Raw genomic sequence first — 23,243 nt, 5'->3', positions numbered from 1 at the left:
CATTCTGACATGAATCTTTTCTCCCATTAAATCCAATAACTTAAGATATTTTCTTGATAAGAACATGAATTCAAGAAAAATGTCCTAAGCGACTATGTTTTCATTTGTTTCTTTGTTGATAATACACAGACATTACCAAAATCTCAAAATATTAAACAACAATATTCCAGAAAATTATTGTATGATGTTATCACATTTGGATTACTGATGATCAGGTAGTTCAGGTAAAAATCTTCTGTGAACTATATATACCATAGCATATATAAATCAGTTTCAGAAATTTATGTTCATTTAACGAAACTTCATATTTTGAATGCACATGTACCAATTACCAACAATCATGAAAGCATAATTTCTATACTGGAGGTTTACAACAATCCCTTATAGGATATCTGCTCTCCTGCACAGTAGAAATATATACATAGCAGTTACACACATAAATGGAACCCATCTTCTCTTCTTGAGTTTATTTGTACTAGCTTCCTGTTTCTTCATTATTTTGGCCCTTGTGCCATCCCATCTTTACATATTTGATTTTTATTTTTGGCCTATTTCTTAATGAAGGATCCTCTTTTTCACCATAATATTCAAATACCATCTTCCACTTCTTTTTGATCTAATGGTTATCACTGATGATTTCTTGTTCATCCACTACATGTGCAATCATAACATTCTTTATTTTGTTATTCCGATCTCTTCAGAAAGTTCATCAAGCATTTATTCCATAGTTCCCATTAGTTATTCAAATCAGATTCTTGGTATCCCTCAGAGCAGCTTCTTTGTTCTTTGTCTGTATGCCAATAAACCATTCACTCTCTTTTACATCCCAACTTCTTCATAGTGAAGAATGCAACTCTGGTGACGTGGCAAAACTCAGGTTATTCACGTGCTCTTTACTATGATACTTCCAACTACTATTTTCTCATTATTACTGTTTGGTTACAATGTGATAACTATTAGTAGTAAAGATTCAAGCATCTACGCACAACAATCGTGAGGAAAACTTAGGTATGAAAACTGCTGATAGAAAACAATCCTTCCAACTATTGATAATTTTTTATCTTTTCTGAAGATACACCATGAATTGCATAGTGGTGCTCTCATTTGGCAAACATCTAGGACCCCTCCAGTTGTTGTTTGAATATAAAGAGTGCATTGGACACTCTCTTAACATTCACTGAAATAATATATGTGTTTGGCCAGTGTTGTCTTTTTAGCCAAACAGCTATCCAGGACTTTAGTTTAAATACATTTTAAAGTGGAAATTACTGAATCAACAAATAAAATGCAAGCTAACTTGCTGGGGCAAAAATCTCTCTACTTCACCTATCTAGTTCTCCATATCTAATATACACAACTACATGTAAATGGTAAGCTGATGTATTCCATATCAACAAAATAGTGCAATAAGTTAGCAAAGTTCCACATTCTGGTCTTAGACATGTGAATTGGACCCAATGACCATCTTGTAATCCTCTGCCAATGGCATCACTGGATGTGGCATGGAGTGGCATGTGGCCAGCACACCGCTATCCATGTTTTTGTCTGGTTTCTTGACCTTGGAACTACTAGTAATTGGTAGAGTAGCTTCTCAGTTGGCCTCATGAGGCTGAGTGCATCCCATACGATCTCCCACCAATGAAAAAATTCCTGGCAGTACCGGAATCGAATCCCAATCCTCCAAATGGTAGTCAGCCAAGCTTACCACTAAGCTATAAAGAAGCGAGGTAGCACAGTGGTTAGCACACTGGACTCACTTTCGGGAGGACGATGGTTCAATTCCGCACCTGGCCATCCTGATTCAGGTTTTCTGTGATGTCCCTAAATCGCTTCAGGCAAATGCCGAGACAGTTCCTTTGAAATGACTTGGCCGACTTCCTTCCCCATCCTTCCATAATCTGATGAGACCAATGACCTCACTGTTTGGTCTCTTCCACCAAATCAACCCAACCCCAAACTAAGCTAAGGAAATAGGTTACAAAACAGTACAATTAAGTTAGTCATTTATGCAATGGGTCCCTACATGCATGCTGTACACTGCTAGTCTTGTGTTGTGGCACATCGAATCCTAGTGGATCTTTAAAATGGTTAGTGATATAGCAAACTCGGTAGTCAAATTTGTTCTCACAGTCTATTTTTCACAAAGTTTGGACCAGATGTTATTTGGCAGTTTTAATTGTTGGCATTCTGGATTTTGTTTCTGCATACAGCACTTCTGTGTTGGACACTCATTATTGTCAAGATTTTCCTGTTTTCATATTTTACAGTCTTCTGTTCTTCTACATCATGCAATAGGATGTAATATGGAATACTTGACATTTCTTAACTTTTGACTACTATCATTGTTATTATCCCAAGAAGAAATGAAACTGACACAATATATGTGTATACTTAGATATGAAGGTGACACTGCAAACATCCTTTACCTTGAAACTTCCTGGCAGATTAAAACTGTGTGCCCGACCGAGACTTGAACTCGGGACCTTTGCCTTTCGCGGGCAAGCGCTCTATCATCTGAGCTACCGAAGCACGACTTGATCCTTTACCTTGTTTACTCATTACATTTTGAATCTGATCCACGAATGTGCATTCACCAATGTCATTTTTATTCAGGAACCCTTAGAAAAATGGCACATATGCTCAGTTTTGTTTGTTCTATTTGGTAAATAAAGGTATTTTCAACTTTGTGTGTGTGTGTGTGTGTGTGTGTGTGTGTGTGTGTGTGTGCGCGCACAGAGGGGTGTACATATAATTCTTTTATTTTGTAGATTTATTCAACAGTAAAACACAAGTAAATTCCCATGGACAGTTCCCTATTATCAACAAAATATCTTCGACTAGCATTGAAAAAAAAAATGTAATAACACAACACAAAATGGAAAGTTACTTACTAAAATTACACAGGATGAAATGTTACTTAACAGAATTTTAAAGCATCATACGTGACAGTTGTATCAGGATGTACCTGAATGACATTCTCCTTTGGTGGTGTGCCTTTCTCCAAATTTCTTCGTGAGGCCAACCCACCACCACCTATTACGTCAATAGTACCACCCATTTTTCTTCCTGGAGGTGGGCCTGCTTTCTTTGGTCCCATAAAACCTGAATATTTAGAATTGTCATTGGTGATTGCAACAGGTATGGCACCACGACCAGCAGTGGTGCTTCCAATCTGTGCTAAGCCCACACCAGACTCGTGTATTCGAATACGTTTCTGACGTTCACAATAAGCACGCCATGTCTCTTCATTGAAGCCATAATTGAAATAATCTGCAACAAAGATTTTTTCTTCCATTACGCTGCAACTAAGTTAAGCAAAAATTGTGATAGTTTCTGAAGAAGTGCAGAAGTGATCTTTTAGTTTGTGAAAACATTGTCCCACAAAGTAATTATAAGGCCATTGGATTTTCCCTGTGATTTTGTACTAATTCACAAGCACCTTTCATTCACACAGGGTGTAAACGATAATTGTTTACAATGTACAACAGTGGTGTGGAGGAAGTAGAGATGAACAATTTGGAATAGGAGACTTGTGGTCCATCAAGTCAGAAAACAATCTGAAACTGGCCAAGAAAAACCACCTAAGCTACAGCTCATGCATGTTATGCATAATTTTCAAAATTGTATTGTTCTATTCATGCAAACTATAGTCCAAGAGAATAAATTAATATTGCCTTTTGTGTTGAAAATTTGATGTACTTTAATTTTGTACTGGGGTACAGTTCTGCTAGAGACCGTGATTTTCACATTATTCAAGGAAAACATTCTAAAGTGACCTTCAAATGCATCCCAATTTCACAATTAGTCCCCACTGATCAGCATTTTTAGTGTATTGTTCATGGCCCTCCCTCTTCACACTGTACAAAAATCTGTAGCCAACTGACTTGTTTCCCATATTCAACCTTTTTTGGTCTATTATGCCAACTGCTTATTCAACTAAAGAAGTAGTATTAATTCTGGACTCTTTGTAGAGATTCATTAAATATTGCATTCAGGAATTTATTTTAGCTGAATTATACCATATAATTCTCTACAAATTTTCAGAAAACATGCCTTAACATATACTATTTGAAAATAAAAGTTCAAATATAAAAATTTAATTAAAAAATCAAACAAAATGCCCACAACTCAACAATTTCAGAAAGTTACAAATTACTTGGCACAAAAATTATGGTAATGTTTCTTAGTATTTTATGGGAGATATTTTTGATTTGAACACTGCTTAGACTCTTCGCAGCTTCAAGTCCAGCAAACATCAAAGATTTTCTGGTTCAATCATTCTGAACCACGAACTGATGATGGCCTCTGTTACTGGGATTTCATCATGAAACCATGATTTTAAGCCTTGACCACAAGTTCTCAATTGGATTTAGGTTGGTACTGTTGCTAGACCAGGGCAGTACATTAATTTCATGGTTACTGGACCTATTGTTATTGATTTTCATGGCATGACATGGCACACCATCTTGCTGAAAGATGTACTGATGGCAGTTAGCTTCAAAAAAATAGTGGATACAAGCAGCAATTCCAACACTAAGACTTCATCTTGGTACTTTTTGTGGTAAAGTTGCCCTTTAACACTGCCAGATGTCCAATACCATGACCTGCTATGCAGCCACACATCATGACACAGATGGGATGTTTCATAGTGGCAGCCATGCACCAAAGCAATAAGTCTTCACCTGGTCAATGACAAATGAACTTGACCCTATCATAATGATGTAAGCTGAAGAAATGAATTAAAATTTTTGCCATGGCCGAAACTTGAACTTGGGTCTCCTTGCTTACGAGGGAGGTATGCTAACCATCACACCACCACAGCATTATAATCAATGTAGCTGTATGGACTACTCTAGTCCAGCGCTCTCCCTAAAATAAACTTCAATTCACATCTTCAGCTGATTTCCCCTTCTTAGATCAGCACTTAACTCCATCACTTCCAAAGCTGCTAATCTTAGACTCGTCACTGCAAATGACTATCTCAGTCTGCTTAAGTTCATTCCCTGTGTGCTAACGCCCTCTACTCATGTTACTGCCTCTGCATTTTGTTCATATAAGGCTTCTTCCTTGGAGTCCTTGCTCACAAATGATTTTCCCAAAGTTTCTGTCTGGTGGTTTGATCACAACTTCAACCCCTGATATCTTCAACATGGCATTTATGTCTTTTACTGCACTCTAATGATCTTGCAGAGAACGACTGCAGATTGTACGATGATCTTGATTTGTCAATATTGGTTTTCTGCCATTCTTGGAGCAGTTTTTATTGACCCAGCTTCTTCATTTTGGTTGCAAACTTTGCTCTCACCCGAATTTGTAGAGCCTCCACCCAACCTTTTTGCTATTTCTACATATTTATAATCTTTCTCATGAAGTGTTACTGCCTTAATCTATTTCCTTGGTGACCAATAAGCACGTTTCAGTACAGGAGCCACTGTTTTCAATCTGTCATCTGTCTCAACTCAGCTCACACTAAAGAATCCTTACATTTCAACAACAAGAACAATGTATTACTACAACTGGATTATAATAATGATAAGAACACTTTTTCTCACTGGACAACGCCATAATAACACACTTCCATCAATTGACTTGTCAGAACAGAAGAAATAAAAAACACCTCCACAGGCAGATAAAATAGTGAAGGTTTGTTTAAATCATTGTCAGTTAAATCTATTTATTCATTTTCAATAAAAAAATAAAACACCACATTCTCTAAAAATGATAAATTTTCATTAGGACCTATCATAGCAAAAAATGAAAGTGTAATTTATTAATTTAGTATACCAAAACTAACCAAATCCCATTATGTTAAAATAAACAAACATTTCAACAAAGTGTCCAGAATTAATGCCACAACTGTATTTCGTTAATATTTTTAAGCAGCTGTTCCTGGCCACACATTTCTGTGGCTCAGCCTGGTTAAATGGAAAACAAAGAAAAGAGAAAGCACATGTTTCTAATATGTACAGGAACTAGATATACAGGGTGGTCCATCTGAAGTTTCGGATGAGATTATCTCGAAAACTATACATCGGGTAAAAATAGTGGGTAAGACAAATTCGTAAGCTCAAAGGGGGACATCAAATGATACTACACGTAACCTCCAGCCCCTGCCCCCTTGGGTGGGGTGGGGGGAAACTTTTAAAACTTAAATGGAAACCCCTATTTTTTATTGCAGATTCGGATTCTCCATAAAAAAGGAATCAAGTTTTGTCTGAAACATTTTTTTAAACCATTGACAGATGGCACTGAAATCGAGAAAAATTTAAAATTGTGGAAGAACTCTGATTTATTTTGAATTATCCATGAAAGACTATTCAAATCGATAAATGTGCACCAATTATTTCGTTACGCCAAATTAAGCTATTTTTGTACAAAATGTACTGTATCTTACTTTTAGTGTTACCCAGGAACAACGACATGGACGTAGTAGAATGATGTTCCCCTGGGGTGCTTCATTAGTGAGAGTCCCCTTGCCTCTCACATGTTGGGGTGCTTCATTAGTGAGAGTCCCTTTGCCTGTCCCAATTTGGGGTGCTTAATTAATGAAATTAGACACGAAGAAATTTTTCAAAATTATCCCCATTTGCTTCAATGCATAAAGTCAACCGTCTGCGAAAGTTGCCCACAGTTTTGAGAGCACATACCATGGTATGGCTGCACACACTCTTCAAATGCCTTGCTACATATTGTTTCTGGTTGTGGACTGTCTTTCATAAACAATATTTTTTAAATAACCCCACAAGAAAAAAATCAGGAGATGTTAGGCCTGGTGAACGTGGAGGCCACTGAATTGGTCCACCACATCCTATCCACTGACCAGGATACTGTAAATTTAAAACGTTCCGCACATTTTTAGCGTAATGGGGAGCTGCTCTGTCCTGTTGGAACCACATTCGTTGCCTAGTTTCTAATCAACATCTTCCATTAGCTCCAACAAATCATTGCGGAGAAGTTGTAAATGAGATTCCCCAGTAACATTTTGGTCAAAAAATTACGGTCCTATCAAGTAACAGTTTAAAATTCCACATCAGACCATTAACGACCATTAGTGTTGATTGTCAACGGGTCTTTGCCAGTGTGGATTGACAGGGGACCAATAATGACAATCATGATGATTTAATTTACCACTGTTTTTGAATGTGGCTTCATCAGTGAACATAATGTATCTAAAAAAAATCTTATCATTTCCAAGGCCCATTGGCAGAAATGCACGCCTATTTGCATATCTTTTGGTGTTAATGCCTGTATCAGTGTGCCTTCAAAATCCTCAAAACAATTGATTTCAGTATTCCAGTTTGTCTCTGAATCGCACGACTACTAATTTCGGAATCCGGGTGAACACAGGCGAGGACAGTAAGGGTACGAGCATCATTTTCATTGTATTCGCGATGTCAAGGTGGATGGTGCATGTATTCATTTACAGAATGTTGACTGCAGTTTTGAATAATGTTTTCGCTTGGATGTCGTCTGTTTGGGAAACGATCCGCATACAATTGCGCAGCTGCAGAGCTGCAGCGTAATTGTTATGGCATTCACCTAAAATTAACATCATACCAACAATCTCTGTAGGAGGATAGTGAGCCATGTTTTGCTAAAGAATAATTTACTTTTGTCAATTGATGTTTACGGTTCACAACCTGAAAGTGAAGTGACACCTGATTGCCATCGCAGCAACCTTTATACTGAGCCATAGTGACGTGTAGTTCACAGTTTGGCCACAGTAGCGCAACAGTCGGGTGAGTAATGCAATTGTGATGAGTTCCCTAATGAGGTTTTAATACCATTCCGCCTCCTGCCACCAAAAACTGTGGCGGGTAGGATACATTGTGTGTGTGTGTGTGTGTGTGTAAAAAAAAAGAAAAAAAAAGCAAGCTTAATTTGGCGTAATGAAAGAATTGGTGCACATTTTGTATCGATTTAATGCGTCCTCCTCAGATCATTCTAAATAAATCTGAGTTCATTCCCAATTTTAATTTTTCTCAATTTCAGCGCCATCTGTCAATGGCTTAAAAAATGTTTAAGACAAAACTTGATTACTTTTTTATGGAGAATCCGAATCTGCAATAAAAAAATAGGGTTTTCCATTTAAGATTTAAAAGTTGTCCCCCACCCCACCCAAGTGGGCAGGGGCTGGAGGTTACATGTAGTATCATTTGCTGTCCCCCTTTGAGCTTACGAACTTGTCTTACCCACTATTTTTACCTGATGTATAGATTTCGAGATAATCTCATCCGAAACTTCAGATGGACCACCCTGTACATCCTAATCTCCTTTTCCCCCATCTCATTCCACCTCCTCCTCCCCCTATTTTTTCATGTCCTCCTCCTTCCCCCCTCTCTATCCATCACTTCCTCCCTCCTCTTGTCCATCTTCTCTCCATCCCTCTCTCCCCATCTCCTACTGCACTGTCACTCTGTCTATCTGCTCTCTATGTCCCTTTACTCACACCCTCCCCCTCAACCTTGAGCCTTATATACTGTTATTGCAAATTCAGATTCTGTAACAGTATTCTTACGATAACCCAGAAATACAATTTTATTGTTTTCTGTGCAAACCATCAGGGGAGGAAGAAAGCAAGCACAGCATGTCATCTGTATGTGTGAAACTATGAAGTAAATAGATCAAGTACTTTTTGAGACTTTTGGTAACACCCTCATATCATACTGTCTGTCTGAAGGTTCATTAGAGTATTGTGCAAAAATCTGAAGTCAATCAGTCAAGAACTTAGCAAGATTCCCCATTACATGTTACACATTTATTTACGTATGTATATATGAATGAAATTGGTATATAAAAACACTCATGTAATCACATGTAATGTTGCATCAAATTTCAAAGCCGTCAATCGGCAACTTTTTGATTTTTGTGAACAAAAATGTACAGGGGCTGAATTTTGGACTTAAATTTTCCTGTAAAGGTAATGACAGGGCAATGTGTTATGCAAAAGATAATATGTTTAGCTTTGAAAGCATAGCACTTTCATTTTAAGAAAGCCAGGCAAACAAAAAGATTTAGCTGTTAATTTTATACTGTTAAAATTCACCAAACTGTATGGTAAAATTTACACACACATCAATTTTACTATTTGTAAATGTATGACTAGCTGGTGGCATAACAGCCCAGTCAATGAAGACCAAGAAACTTCCTATGTGGGCTACAATTCATGGAGTCTCAAATTTTTGTAGAGCGGTAGGCCGGAGTGCCATGAACAACATACCAAAAATCCTGATCGGTGGGCGTTGAGTGTGGGGGTGCATTTGAAGGTCACTTTAGTATGTTTCTCTTGAATAACTCAAAAACCGCATCCTCTAGGGAAACTGTTTAGCCTAGTACAAAATTAAACTACATTAAATTTCCCACAAAAATGGTCTCTACAACTAATAATTTGCACAAAGAGAGGAAGACAATATTAAAAATCTTACGTGATGTACATTCACTTCAGTGCGAGTGGTTTTTGTAGGCCAATTTGAGGTAGATTCCTGTCCAGGCAGAGCCAAAATGTCATGTATAAAACCATTTGTCTAGACTTCTACATCACTGTATTCACTGTAAAGAGTTATCATTTGCATCCTGGATATGGTGACAGTCTTACAAAAACCATTTATAACTTAATCAATATATTTTTTTAAAATTTTTATGTCTTTATACTCTGCTCAAAATGTGAATTTTTTAATTGTGGTAAAAATCTTCTCATGGAGTTTGAACTGGAACAGGCACACTTACATGACACAACAATAGGTTTCATTTCTAAAGTGACGAGGAACATTTTTATCAAACAGTAGGAAGTTTAAATAAAAGACTATTTTTGTTTTCATATAAATGAAACTGAATAAGGGAGACACATACATGATGACATAAAATTATATCATGAGATAACATAACACAGACTATTCAGGAAAGCTTCTACTGTTACCTGTAATATCAGCACCAGGCTTTCTCCATGGTTTGTCTTCCAATGAATCAAGATTAAATTCATGTGCAGGCACTCCATTAATGGTGCCTATAGCTTCAAATTCCTCAATGGAAAATTTTCCTGGTTGCTATGGAATTGAAAGAATTAAATTACTGTATTTCAATTCAGTTTAACATGTATGTATGCATCTGGTGATATCAATTGTGTGTCCACATATTAACTTGAAACTGCGAGGGTAAGTCAATTATTATCCGCAACTTAGTTAGATTTTTGTTTATTTTGGAAGTACTGTCGTTTTACGTTGATGACGCATGCTTTGTTTATTTGTTGTTATATCTTTGCAATTTTCAAGCTACTATGTTAGTTCTGTTATTGCTGCAGTGCTGTTAATCATGACTGCTCCGCTGTCTATTTGCACCAAAGAAGAGCAATGTTCATTGATCCGTTTTTTGTGGTCGAAAGGCGTATTAGGGGCTGAAATTCATCGAAGACTTTCAGTATAGTACAGCAACAGTGTTTTGCCACAATGAAGTGTCTACGAATGGATTGAAAAATTCTGAAATGGTCACACAAGTGTTATGCACGATGAAGGAGCTGGACGACTGTTTACTGCCACAAATGAAGAAACAATTGATCGTTCATGTGAAATGATTCTCTTAGACAGACGATTAACTATTGATGAGGTGGCACATCCTCTGCAAATTAGTCACAGTTCTGCCTACGAAATCATCCACAACAGACTTGTGTTTCATAAAATTTGTACAAGATGGGTCCCAAAACAACTCACACAGTTGCATAAACAAATGCGCTTGGACATCTGCAAAAAACATTTGGATCACTACAGTAACAAAGGGGGACAGCTTCTTAGACAGGATCATTACTGGCGACGAAACATGGATCCGTCATTACGAGCTGGAGAGTAAACGTCAGAGTATGGAATGGAAACGTTAAAATTTGAAGTGCAAGAAAAAGTTAAGAACCCAACCGTCTGCAGGAAAACTGATGCTGATGGCTTATTGGGATGCACAAGGTCCAGTACTGGAACATTATGGGGAAAGGGGGCGCAACAATAAACAGTGTACATTACAGTGAGATGCTTACTGCCAGGCTAAAGCCTGCAATTCGAAGCAAATGCCGAGGATTGCTGTCAAAAGGTGTTGTGTCGTTGCACGACAGTGCCTGTTCGCATACTGCTGCCCACACTGTCAAAACGCTCCAGAAACCCAAATTTGAAGTACTGGATCTTCCTCCATACAGTCCCGATCTTGCCCCTTCTGACTGTCACTTGTTTGGTCCACTCAAACAGGCATTACGGGGCCGTCGATTTGCCTTGGACGAAGCAGTGAAAGAAGCGTTGCATTCCTGGCTTTCAGCTCAACTGAGAACCTTCTTTTATGAGGGCATCACGAAGCTTGTACAATGATGGACCAAGTGTGTTGAAATGCAAGGAGACTATGTCTAAAAATGATGTTCTTGCAAGTTTCCTATTTGATTACAATAAAATTTTATAACTACTTTGCCAGATAATAACTGACTTCCCCTCGTATGTAGCTTGATCATTTATAAATAGTTAAGCTGACTAGGTGTAGGCAACAACAAGTAAAGGTTTCTTTAAAACTTGGAAAAATTCACATTTGTAAAGAAGAATGTGGAGGCTTTTTCTGACTTGCCAACATATCTCTTGCAATTCAGTGAAACATTTTTCACAGCTTCACAATAAAATAAAATGTCATTTGTAATTATGCCATCTGATGCTATTATGGAAACAATGTAACTGGTGTAACATTACTGTTGGCAGCTGTGTTGTCACCATTACTCAGAGTACACTAATCATTAGGAGGACCCCCTGACAAGACCATGCCTCGAATCCAGCATATAAGCAAGCACAGGACTGGTCTACATCAGTTAAAATGTGATCTGTGGAGTGCAGTGCTACTGGTTTGTCTCAGGAGCTCATCACATGGACTCTGTTTGCCACAGGCGGAACTTTGATATGGCATGGGCTGACTTTGCTTTGGGGTATGGTTTTAGCTTGAGCTGTTTCCAAGAGCATTTAATTTAAATCTCTTGTAAATAAACTGGGGTAGGTCCCCACTAGCTCAGGTGTCATTCGCCTTTACAAACGTGGCAACAACTCGGGGCTCACAACACTTGCAAATCGAAATTTGAAAACTTTTGTAACTACGTGAGAGGTGCAGGTTTTTCAAAAATGGAACACTTACAACTATTAACACAAAACAATGAAGGTTTATCAGGAGCTAGCAAGAGCTACATTACAGGCATTACAATGGTTTGCAAATGTAGTAGGAGTATCTCCTGCGCCACTTGTGTTTACAGCTTTACCACCATTCGATGAACAATGTAAAGAGTGGGATGCTTACTGTTGACAATTGCTGTTATATTTCTCAGCTTGTCAAATGGCCGATTTGGAAAGACAAAAGGCCATGTTCCTTACAGGAAATCTGAAATTTTATCATAAATCAATATAAATGTAGTTGTATTTCCCAAAATACCAGTTACCCATCACATTGTTTTATATTTCATTCACTTGCTTCACCTGGCAAATTCCTTCTGAAGCTCCACAGTGTTTACAGGTATGTGCATAGTGACGCTACATATCAGCATACTTTTACAATAATTAACGGTGAAGTACACTTTTGCTACAATGGGATACTCCACAAGGGGAGGGCGGGGGGAATTAGTAGCTTGCTTGATGCCTTTATTTCTATACATAAGGTGTGTCACGGTGAGTCCCGTAAAGGATTTTAGGGACCCAGCTACACCATCATGGCTTGGGATGGTGAGATGAGAGACACTTTAAACATACCTTCCAACCAAATAATAAGAATAAATACGTGTCTTGTTAAAATACATTGTTTTCACTTTTTACGATGCCTGGTTGAGATGGCTACTCACCTGGGTGCTCTGCTGTGAACTGACATGAGTACTGCCCATAGGACAATTCGAACCATTGTTCTACTGGGAATTAATGGCTTCTTTTCGGTTCCTCTGCTATGGAAATAAAGATTGATTCTTGCTGCAGTAAGAATCCCATGTCATGTGGACAAGCCCAAGTGGGGTACGGATGTGTCCCAGATGTTACTTGTTCATGACTTTCACCTCACATCCAAATTATCGGCACCCTGAAACTGACTTTTTTTCTGCTTTTGAAATAAATTTTAGCAGTTAATCCAGTCTGTGACAAACAGCACACTACTGTTGTGCCATATTGTAGTCACTAAAAGGTGCCCAGAGGTTGCAGCTATGGAGCACTAAGGGGAAGTGGATGAGTGGCAGCATATCCTCAGTCATGAACTACAGGCCACGAGGAGGCCCACTGGTTCCAGTGTACTAAGTCGTCAGCAATGGACTCTGCGTGAGCACAGTGCCACAGTTAGCAGAATCTAAGTCCACAGGAGAAGATAAGCAGTCCTATGGTAATCGCAGATCGGCAGACGCGAAGACTGAAGACTGTCATGGATCCCTCCTCATACCTAGAAGCCGGCTGACTGAGCTACCTCTAATGGAAAATAAAGAAGATTTATATGGTCCCGGCCCATGCTTGTTATGCTACAGCACTAAATCTTAATACAACCATGACCTTGGCATGAGGTAATTGGGCCACATGCACTGTGATCATTCTGTCTTTCTTCTGTGTTGGTACTTTGGGGCCTCTGGTCGTCTGGTCGCCCGGCCTGGTGACAATGGGAAGTAACTGCCTACATGCCTAGGCAGTAGCTTTCACTGCATCGGCATGCAGACTGAGTAACTTCATTGGTTGGCTTGGCCCATTTCTTTGGCTTCTTGCAGTACCCAAGGGCAATGTCTTGATTTTACTCAGCTGTGCCAAGTACGTAATTTTGTGGTGTAGAGATGTGTGATGAAATATCACGTATGTGGTAAATCTTAACTTCTGTAACAACACTTCATTTAGTACAATGAACTGATTCTGAGGGGATATTGGTTATTGTTTATCTGAATGAACAAGAAATTGTGAAGAAACGAGAACAAACAAAACAGAATAGTGCTTCTTTGAGATACGCTAAATAAAGACACAAATTTTTTATGTTATTTTACAGAACCCGTTAAGCTTCCAAAAATTTTAATCGTTTGCAACATATTGCATTAGTTTGAAGGTTTCAAACCTGGGCCAAAGGTAACAATATAAGCAAAAATGTTCTCGAAGGTGGTGTAAAGAGAGGTAAAAATGAAATATAAAGAACAAAAAATATAAAAAGTTAAAAATCCAGAAAAACAATGAAAAAAGCAACCACACATTCAGGAAATCTTTTAAGATTATATCAAACAATATGAAAATTCAGAAAAATGTTAAAATGTAATAAGTGGCAATCAGGAGAATGTAACAATGAGTGACCAGCCTGGAAGCAGACTACAGAGATAAATACATGCTATCTCATATATACAGGTTGTCCCAGGAGGAATGATCAATATTCAGGAATATGACGAGATTGACCATTCAAAGCAAAAAAGTCTGGTAAACATGGACTCTAAAATGAATACCTTAAGAGCTATGAGCAGTCCTTAATCTTCTACTGAAAAAGTGCCAATTGCTCTTAAAATATGCATTTTACAGCCCATGTTTACTAGACAATTTTTTCTTCTTTTGATCTATACATTATCTTGTCCCAAAATCTGGAAAGCAATGAGCTTGCAGCAGAAGAGATTTGTTACACAGAACCAGAGATGAAGAAGGGCTCATAGCTGTTAAGGTATGTGTTTTAAGAGTCCATGTTTACTAGACTTTTTTGCTTTGAATGATGGTTCCTGTCACATCCCTAAATATTGACCATTACTCTTAGGACTACCTGTATGTGCAACTACTGTGTATCCATGACATTGTTATACATATAACACCAATACAATAAGTCTTCGAGGCATGTTAGCAGTAATGATTATACACTTATCATGGTCCCCGGAGTGGTCGGAGATATTGGTCATGTCATTTGCAAGGTGTGTCCACTTGTGTGAATGTGTTAAGTGTTTTCCTTTTTTTTTTATGAAGAAGGCTTTGCCAAAAAGTGTAGTTGTAACAGTCTTTCTGTTGTGCCTGTCTGCAACTCAACATGTCATCTTTACGGTGAGTAGCAATCTATCATTTCATAATTGTACACACTGATATTCAAATGAAAAAGGATCCACAATGGAGTAAATGTTGCTATTTCTCTGCAGTATTATAAAACTTTTTCTTGAGGCATTGTTCTACAACCAACATAAATTTTTAAATAAGTCATTATACACTTTTGGATGCAAAATTTTTTGTTCAGTGCGCTATCAGCCAATTGTGACTTAACATGTCATTTTCAAGCAAGCATCCTGTAACGCATTGTTCCATGACCATCTCAAACAGATGTCAGACAGTGGTGTCCAGAACATTGTTTGTGTGGTGGGTTTGGCTCGAAATGTGCACGCAAGGACTTGCAATTGCTCATGACTGAAGGCTAATATTGACAACACCAGTGTGAGAGTGCATTGTCCCTCCAGCCGCTGCTTTAACTGCTCTAGTATACTACTCAAAATAAACTTTATACAGTGAAGTATACAACAATATTTTATTCCCTGAATCACAGTACACATACGAAATTAGAACTGACAGATTATAAAGTGTGAAGGATTCAGTGTAAGCACTGGTTACTGCAAATCTTTTCTGTGTCTATGACGACAGCTGTACTCCGTTAACCACTGTGAAAATTCTCACTGCACCACAAATTAGGGTATCTTTCCATTCCATTCACATATGTAATGTGGAAGGAATGTCTACATCAATGCACCTGTATGTGCTGTGACCTCGTTTTTGTTGTTCCTACGAGAGCATTACTTATAGGATTGTAGTATATTGTGACAATGAAGATATGGTGGTGGTGACGACGGCGATTAAAAACAGTGACCAGAAAGGTAGAAGAGGAAACATATCAAAAATTAATGTAAACCATTTCCTTTTGGTTTATTTTATTTCTCCTAGTATTATCAAAATTTAGACAATCAATAAATGCTATAAGTTTGGAATAGGTATAATGTTAACTTTTTGGTAGGTACTTTATATCAATAAAACAGTTTTCAATTTTGATAAATTAAAAATAATTTTTTTCTCAAGGAGTCGCTTAAATAATGGGGGGCGTCTTATACTCAAGGTCGACTTTTACTCAAGTAAATATGGGAAGAGTGATTTGTCCATGTATGCTTCTGTAGTTCTGCAGTCCACCTACACAGCCCCATGTGGGTTATATGGTATGGTAGCCCTCCATCCCCCATTCATGTTGGTTTTGTTTCGGAACTGCAGAGGTTGAGTTCAGAGATATGGGGTAAAAGAAGCTATGCGCCAATGGACTTCTTACGGACAGTTGGGAATGGAGTGTCAAAGTGACAGAGGCTGGCCATAACGTTCCTTCTAGAACACTGTATAATGTCCCAGAGATTTCCAGAAGGTTCAAGAATGCCCCATTATGTTACAGAATCTCCAAGTGTGTTCTACAATTTTCCAGAATGTTCCATTATCCTGTTCTGGTGGGATATGTTCCAGCTCAGAAAGGTACATATGAACAAGTGAGATGCCTACATCAGTATAATTTTGGAAATGTTTAGACTGGAGCAGGGAAAAACGAAAGTGACACCATGTAAAATAGCTTTAAGTGAAAGTGAATTGCTTCAGGTAGTGAACAGTGTACTAAAAAGAATTTCAGTGTGTTAAGTATAAGGGGAGATCAAAAACTTACCCTCCAAAGGCTGTACGGTCCAGAACTGGTACACCAATCAGATAAAATTGCTGTAAGCATTGAGGCAATCATCCCACAAACATACCAGGTTGAAGATATGTTTGGTAAAGCATTCCTGCAGTGTGAAGAAATTTGTAACTGCCTACTGCACATACTCACCCAACAGGGATGTCTTTAAGGGACCAAAAGCATGATAATCATATTGGGAGAGATCAGGACTATAGAGCAGGTAACACCTCTGTCACCCATTTGAGCTGGCATAACTTCTGCTTATAAAATTTGCAATACAGGAATCAGCATTATCATGAAGCAGTAGTATCCCTTGGCGCACTATTGCACAGTGATGGTTTTCGACAGATATGCTGCCCCATACTCACTCTTCATTCTACGAATGATGTCTAACGGTGTTTGTCCTTTGGCAGCCAAGAAATGAATAACAGCACATTGGTCCTGTTTGGACACAACTGGTAATAACATCAACATAGTTCATGTTTTCGCACTTACTGCATGCACATCAGAAACACACAAATGCCACACTAATCCCTTGCTTACAGGTCAGTGTTTATTTACTCACAGCCGAGTTGCACTAAGTTGAATATATGTAGCAGAAATGCACTCACACAGAAATGCCCCTTATAATATCAAAATTTAACAGGATGCCAAAACGTGAAAGAGGAGGAGATCTTGGCAGCAGTGAATTGAAAAGAAGGAATCGAAGAACGAGGAAGAAATGCAACAGATGAGGACCAATAAGCACACTTAGCTTCACAATGGATGAGAATAAATAGATTAAGAAAAAACTTAACAGATGAAAGTAGAGATGAGAAATGAGTGACACTCAGCCAGCAGACAGAAAGAAACTGTGAAGAAACAATATCATGAAATGAGCTACAAAGAGTTACCGTGAGTGAAGTTCATGGAAGACAACTATCTCAAGTGCATGAAAAAAATAATAGTGTACAAGAATGCAAGGCAGAAGTAGAGATTAAAGTATTATCTCACTGAAAAGCACTGTCATTGGCAAAATAATGCAAGTGTATTAGTTCTGTGATACCAAGAAAGTTAACAAACACCAGGAATATGTTGCATAAGTACAAAAATTTGACTAACACCATTGAAAGTGCCTCTACCAGAATTATATCATTACATGACTTGAGAAACTCCAGAATCAAAAATGTGAAGTGCTTGTTTTCAAATTACATCATTTTGTGCTATTTTGATGAGCAGTGAAGAACATAAATTCAATCCTATGGTTTTGATTAAAGGGACAAGGCTATCATAGACAGAATCTTTGTTACCATTGTCAAACAAATATTATAGATTTTTGGAAGTGTATTTTATTGGTGACAAACAACTGGAAGTCAATCAACATTGTGCAAATGTAAGTGGTGTGAGTCAAGAAATCATTGAAGAACTGCAGAAGATTTCACATAATTACAGGGTGTATCAAAAAGAAGAATCCTGTTTTTAAAAAATCAGTACTATTATGTTATTTGAGATATTTGCATGAACAATGTACTGTTGGAAAGAGCAAACACTCGTATTTTACATGGTTCCCACTTCAGTTCTAGTAAAAATGGTGTCAGGACAATAGAAAGCATTTTGTGCAGTGCGGGTCAGTAATAACTATTCAGCATGACTTTTGTACTAGGTATGGTGTGGATCCTACTACAGCACAGACCTGTGTGCAAAAGTAGAGGCAGAACAAATAATATGTACATGACAAACCAAAAGAAATTGCGCAGAGAAGAGTAATTTTATTTATGGACAAGCTTCCATGGACAGTTATGACATAATAACTTGAGTTTTCCTAGAGAAATTCATGTTTTTCACTATAATGTAATAATTCTGTGTCCACTTCTGGATTCAGTAATTTATCTTAGGTTACACGTTCAATTTAATTTTTACATGTAACCTAAGATAAATTATTGAATCCAAACGAGGACACAGAATTATTGCATAACAGTGAAAAAACATAATTCATGCTCCATGTGAAGAATTAAAATTGAGTCACCATGTGTAATGGAGGCAAGTTACAAAGAGATCGCTTAGACCATATTTAAACGAGACACAAACAGGAGAAGATGAATATCCTAAATAGAGAAGACGATCTCCAGAAAATGATTGTTTCAATGAGAAAATATAAATGTGAGATAACAAAGGGACAGATATAGAAATTGTAATGAAATAGCTTGGCAATTTTTGGGCTTTCCAACACACGATCAAAAACCAGCAGTTGTTCATTTGGCAGTGTATTTCAAAAATGGTCAACGAGTATATTTTATAAAATAAACCGCAGAGAGGATGCAACAAGACAAAACTTTCAATGAAGGAAGTAAAAAAACTCCAGTCAAAGGTTATGAAGGAATTTTCAAAAGTGGCACACTGGGACAAGTAAACACATTAAATACAATTTTCCAACTTTCTTTATGTGATCCACTTGCAAGAAAATTGCTGTTGCCCATGTACAAGCATACTATACACAGAATGTAACAAGACAAATATTTCAACAAAGGAAGTAAGAAAATCCAGTCAAGGACCAGGAAGGAATCTTTAAAAAGTGATGCATTGAGATGAGTGGACACAGCACGTCCAAAAAATGCTGACTGCTTGTACCTCCAAATACTATTACATCTACTACATGGAATGTAGAAAAACAATTTTCATACATTTTAAAACATTGATGGATATGTATGTGAAACATATGGAGAAACATTCCCGTGTTTAGGATTACTGGAAAATAATAACTATTGGGAGTTGGCACTTCAAGAAGCTGCACCGACACAAACTGCAGGCCTAGTACGACATCTATTACCAGCAGTACTGACAATGTGAAGCCCATTGAATCTAAATAGATTATGGGAGAAATTCAAAGAAAATAAGAGCAATGATGTACTGCATCAGGTGGGACACATTTATCCAGAATTAAATATTGAGTTCAATCAAGAGATTTTTTTACTAAACACTTATTTATTTGGAAGACTAATACTAAACAAAAAGCAAACAACATTTAGTTGAACTTGGAATGCACATCTCATAAAGAGATGGAATAGACACATTGAATTCCAAAACACTGAAATAGAGAAGTTACAGTGTTGATGAATTATTGCAATACATCACTAAAAAAACCACTGTTATTAGAAAATCGAAAGCAAGGTTATGATTTCATTACGAATCACATACACAGAGCTACTGGCGAAGTAATCTATTTGGAGGCATTAGGAGGTACTGGAAAGACATTTTTGACTAGATTAGTATTGGCTGAAATATGCACCAAAATTGAGAGTGTACTTGCATAGACATCTTATGGAATTGTGGTACCATTAATACAAGGAGGAAGAAATGCTCATTCTGCTTTGAAACTGCCATTAAATCTTGCTGAACAATAACTTCTAGCCTGTGACATATTAAGAGCATCCGGACAAGGTCAACTTCTAAAACAGCATGAAGTAATCATCTCTGACAATGTACAATGGTGCACAAAAAGTCATTCAAAGCATAAAACAGAATGCAGCAAGATCTCCAAGGTAATTCAAAATTAATTGGCGATGCATTAGTTATACTTTCTGACGATTTTCGGCATACACTTCCAGTTATTCCACAATCATCTCCAGCAGATATAATCAATGCATGTTTGAAGAAATCATTTCTTTGGCTTGAACAAAGTACAATTAACCCTTTACAAGGTGTAGAAAAATGTAGACCCCAGCATATTGCAGTAAAATCAATGACACCATTTGTAAAAATAAATATTACATAACTTACACTACAATTTTCAAACGATGTATGCCTTAACTCTCCGTTTAAACAGATGGGTCCCAGAGACCCCACCTTGTAGTACACAATACAGAAAGTCACTTCATGAGTTAAGGGTTAAGAACAAATATGACAGTTCATATTTCCAACAATGAAGGGGCAAGGCAGTTTGCTGAAAAACTTGTGAAGGCACTCAACTGAGTGTGCAACTGGTCAAACTGAACTTACAAATGATTTACATAACACAGACAACAGTCCAAATGAATTCATAGATAAAGTTCATCAACATATTGTTCAAAATTACACAAATTCAAAATGGAGATAGCCTTAGCCCCACAGAAATATCAGTCCTTTTCAAAGGCCTTGCCTTTTGCCCCACACTCAAATTCAATCATGCTGGACTTGTTAAAGACCTTCCCTCCTTCTCCCGGTCCCTACAGTGGAAACACTTTTTCGCCACCAATCCTACCAATCAGACTCACCCAATGACCAATGCTGAGCCATGCCTGACTCAATTCAGTCCTCCATCCAACCGTGATCCACCCCCACTGCCCCCAAATCACCTCCTGTTAATGTTCCAGAATTTCTTAACATCGAACCTTTCCTCAAAGTGCAAACCAACCTTACACCGCAGAAAGAACTGCAGTCCACCATCTAAAAGCTGATCCCGGCCTTATAATCCTGCCTGCAGACAAATGCTCCACCACTGCTGGTTTGAATCACAAGGATTATCTGGGAGAACGACTCTGCCAGCTGTCATACATCTACCTACAAACCTTGCCACAGTGACCCCATTTCAGAAATCCAGAAGGATCTCCAGTCTCTCCACAAATCCTTAAGCCCATCCCAGAACCTCTCCCATGAGTCCATCTCTCTTCTCATCCCTACCTCTTCTCACACTCCTACCTTCTACATGCTTCCTAAAATCCATAAACCCAACCACCCAGGATGCCCCATTGTGGCCGGTTACTGCATCTCCACCAACAGAATATCTGCTCTCATAGACCAACACCTTCAGCCTATTACCCGGAACATTCTCTCCTGCATAAAAGATACCAACCATTTCCTCCACCAACACTGACATCCCTTATGCCCATGGCCTTACCGCTATTGAAGACTACCTTTTCCAACACCCAGCGGATTCCAGACAGACAACAGACAACTTACAACTACATCTACATCTACATGGTTACTCTGCAATTCACACTTAAATGCCAGCAGAGGGTTCACTGAACCATTTTCATACTACTTCTCTACCATTCCACTCTCGAATGAAGTGTGGGAAAAAGGAGCACCTAAATATTTCCGTTCAAGCTCTGATTTCTCATATTTTATGATGATCATTTCTCCCTACCTAGGTGGGTGTCAACAAAATATTTTTACATTCGGAAGAGAAAGTTGGTGACTGAAATTTCGTAAATAGATCTCGCCGCAAAGAAAACCGCCTTTGTTTCAGTGATTGCCACCCCAAGTAGCGTGTCATATCAGTGACACTCTCACCCCTATTGCACGATAACACGAAATGAGATGCCCTTCTTTGCACTTTTTCGACGTCCTGCATCAATCCTACCTGGTAAGGATCCCACACCGCGCAGCAATATTCCAGCAGAGGACGGACAAGTGTAATGTAGGCTGTCTCTTTAGTGAACCCATCTTTTAAGTGTTCTGCCAACAAAGCGCAGTCTTTGTTTTCCCTTCCCCACAATATTGTCTATGTGGTCTTTCTAATTTAAGTTGCTTGTAATTGTAATTCCTAGGTATTTAGTCGAATTGACAACCCTTAGATTTGTGCGATTTACCGTATACCCAAAATTTATCAGATTTCTTTTAGTGCCCATGTGGATGACCTCACACTTTTCTTTGTTTAGCGCCAATTGCCACTTTGCGCACCATACAGAAATTTTCTCTAAATCATTTTGTAATTGGAATTGATTGTCTGATAATTTTACTAGATGGTAAATTACAGCATCATCGGCAAACAATCTAAGGGGGCTGCTCAGATTATCACCTAGATCATTTATGTAAATAAGGAACAGCAGAGGGCCTACGACACTACCTTGCGGAACACCAGATATCATTTTGTTCTACTCGATCATTTACCGTCTATCATTAGGAACTGTGACCTCTCCGAGAGGAAATCACGAATCCAGTCACACAACTGAGACGATACACCATATGCACGGAATTTGATTAAAAGTCGCTTGTGAGGAACGGTATCAAAAGCCTTCTGGAAATCTAGGAATACGGAATCGGTCTGAGATCCCTTGTTGACAGCACTCATTACTTCATGAGAATAAAGAGCTAGCTGTGTTGCCCAAGAACTATATTTTCTGAATCTGTGTTGCTTATGTATCAATAAGTCATTTTCTTCAAGGTGATTCATAATGTTAGAGTACAGTATATGCTCCAAAATCTTACAGGAAATTGAGGTCAGTGATATGGGTCTATAATTCAATAGGTTACTCCTATTTCCTTTCTTGAATATTGGTGTGACCTGTGCTACTTTCCAGTCTTTAAGAACAGACCTTTTGTCAAGTGAGCGGTTGTATGAGATTGCTAAGAAACGCGCTATTGTGTCTGCATACTCTGAAAGGAACCTGATTGGTATACCATCTGGACCGGAAGATTTGTCTTTCTTAAGCGATTTGTTTCGCAACACCTAAGATATCTACTTTATGTCACTCATGCTAAAAGCAACCTACTTCCCAGTCGACATGACCAACTATATCCTCACTCACAATTACTTCTCCTTTGAAGGCATTACTTACAAACAAATCCATGGGTGGCTATGGGCACCCACATGGCACCATCCTACGCCAACCTATTCATGGGCCATCTAG

The 23,243-nt window shown here is 38.1% G+C and overlaps 1 protein-coding gene across 4 annotated transcripts in view; it reads right to left on the bottom strand.

Moving 5' to 3' along the window:
• The window catches only part of LOC126162742 (pre-mRNA 3'-end-processing factor FIP1), a 96,316-nt gene that overhangs the window by 36,460 nt on the left and 36,613 nt on the right, over nucleotides 1-23,243 (bottom strand). For all 4 annotated transcript variants that reach the window (XM_049919418.1, XM_049919417.1, XM_049919414.1 and 1 more), the window contains exons 4-5: nucleotides 9,917-10,043; nucleotides 2,966-3,270 (exon numbers count right to left, since the gene is read on the bottom strand). In XM_049919418.1, the coding sequence (XP_049775375.1) occupies nucleotides 2,966-3,270; nucleotides 9,917-10,043 (432 nt within the window). The remainder of the gene's footprint in view (nucleotides 1-2,965; nucleotides 3,271-9,916; nucleotides 10,044-23,243) is intronic.

Source organism: Schistocerca cancellata, chromosome 2 (genome assembly GCF_023864275.1).
Source record: "Schistocerca cancellata isolate TAMUIC-IGC-003103 chromosome 2, iqSchCanc2.1, whole genome shotgun sequence".
NCBI classification, from domain to species: Eukaryota; Metazoa; Arthropoda; class Insecta; order Orthoptera; family Acrididae; genus Schistocerca; species Schistocerca cancellata.
This window is presented reverse-complemented; position numbering and strand designations above follow the sequence as displayed.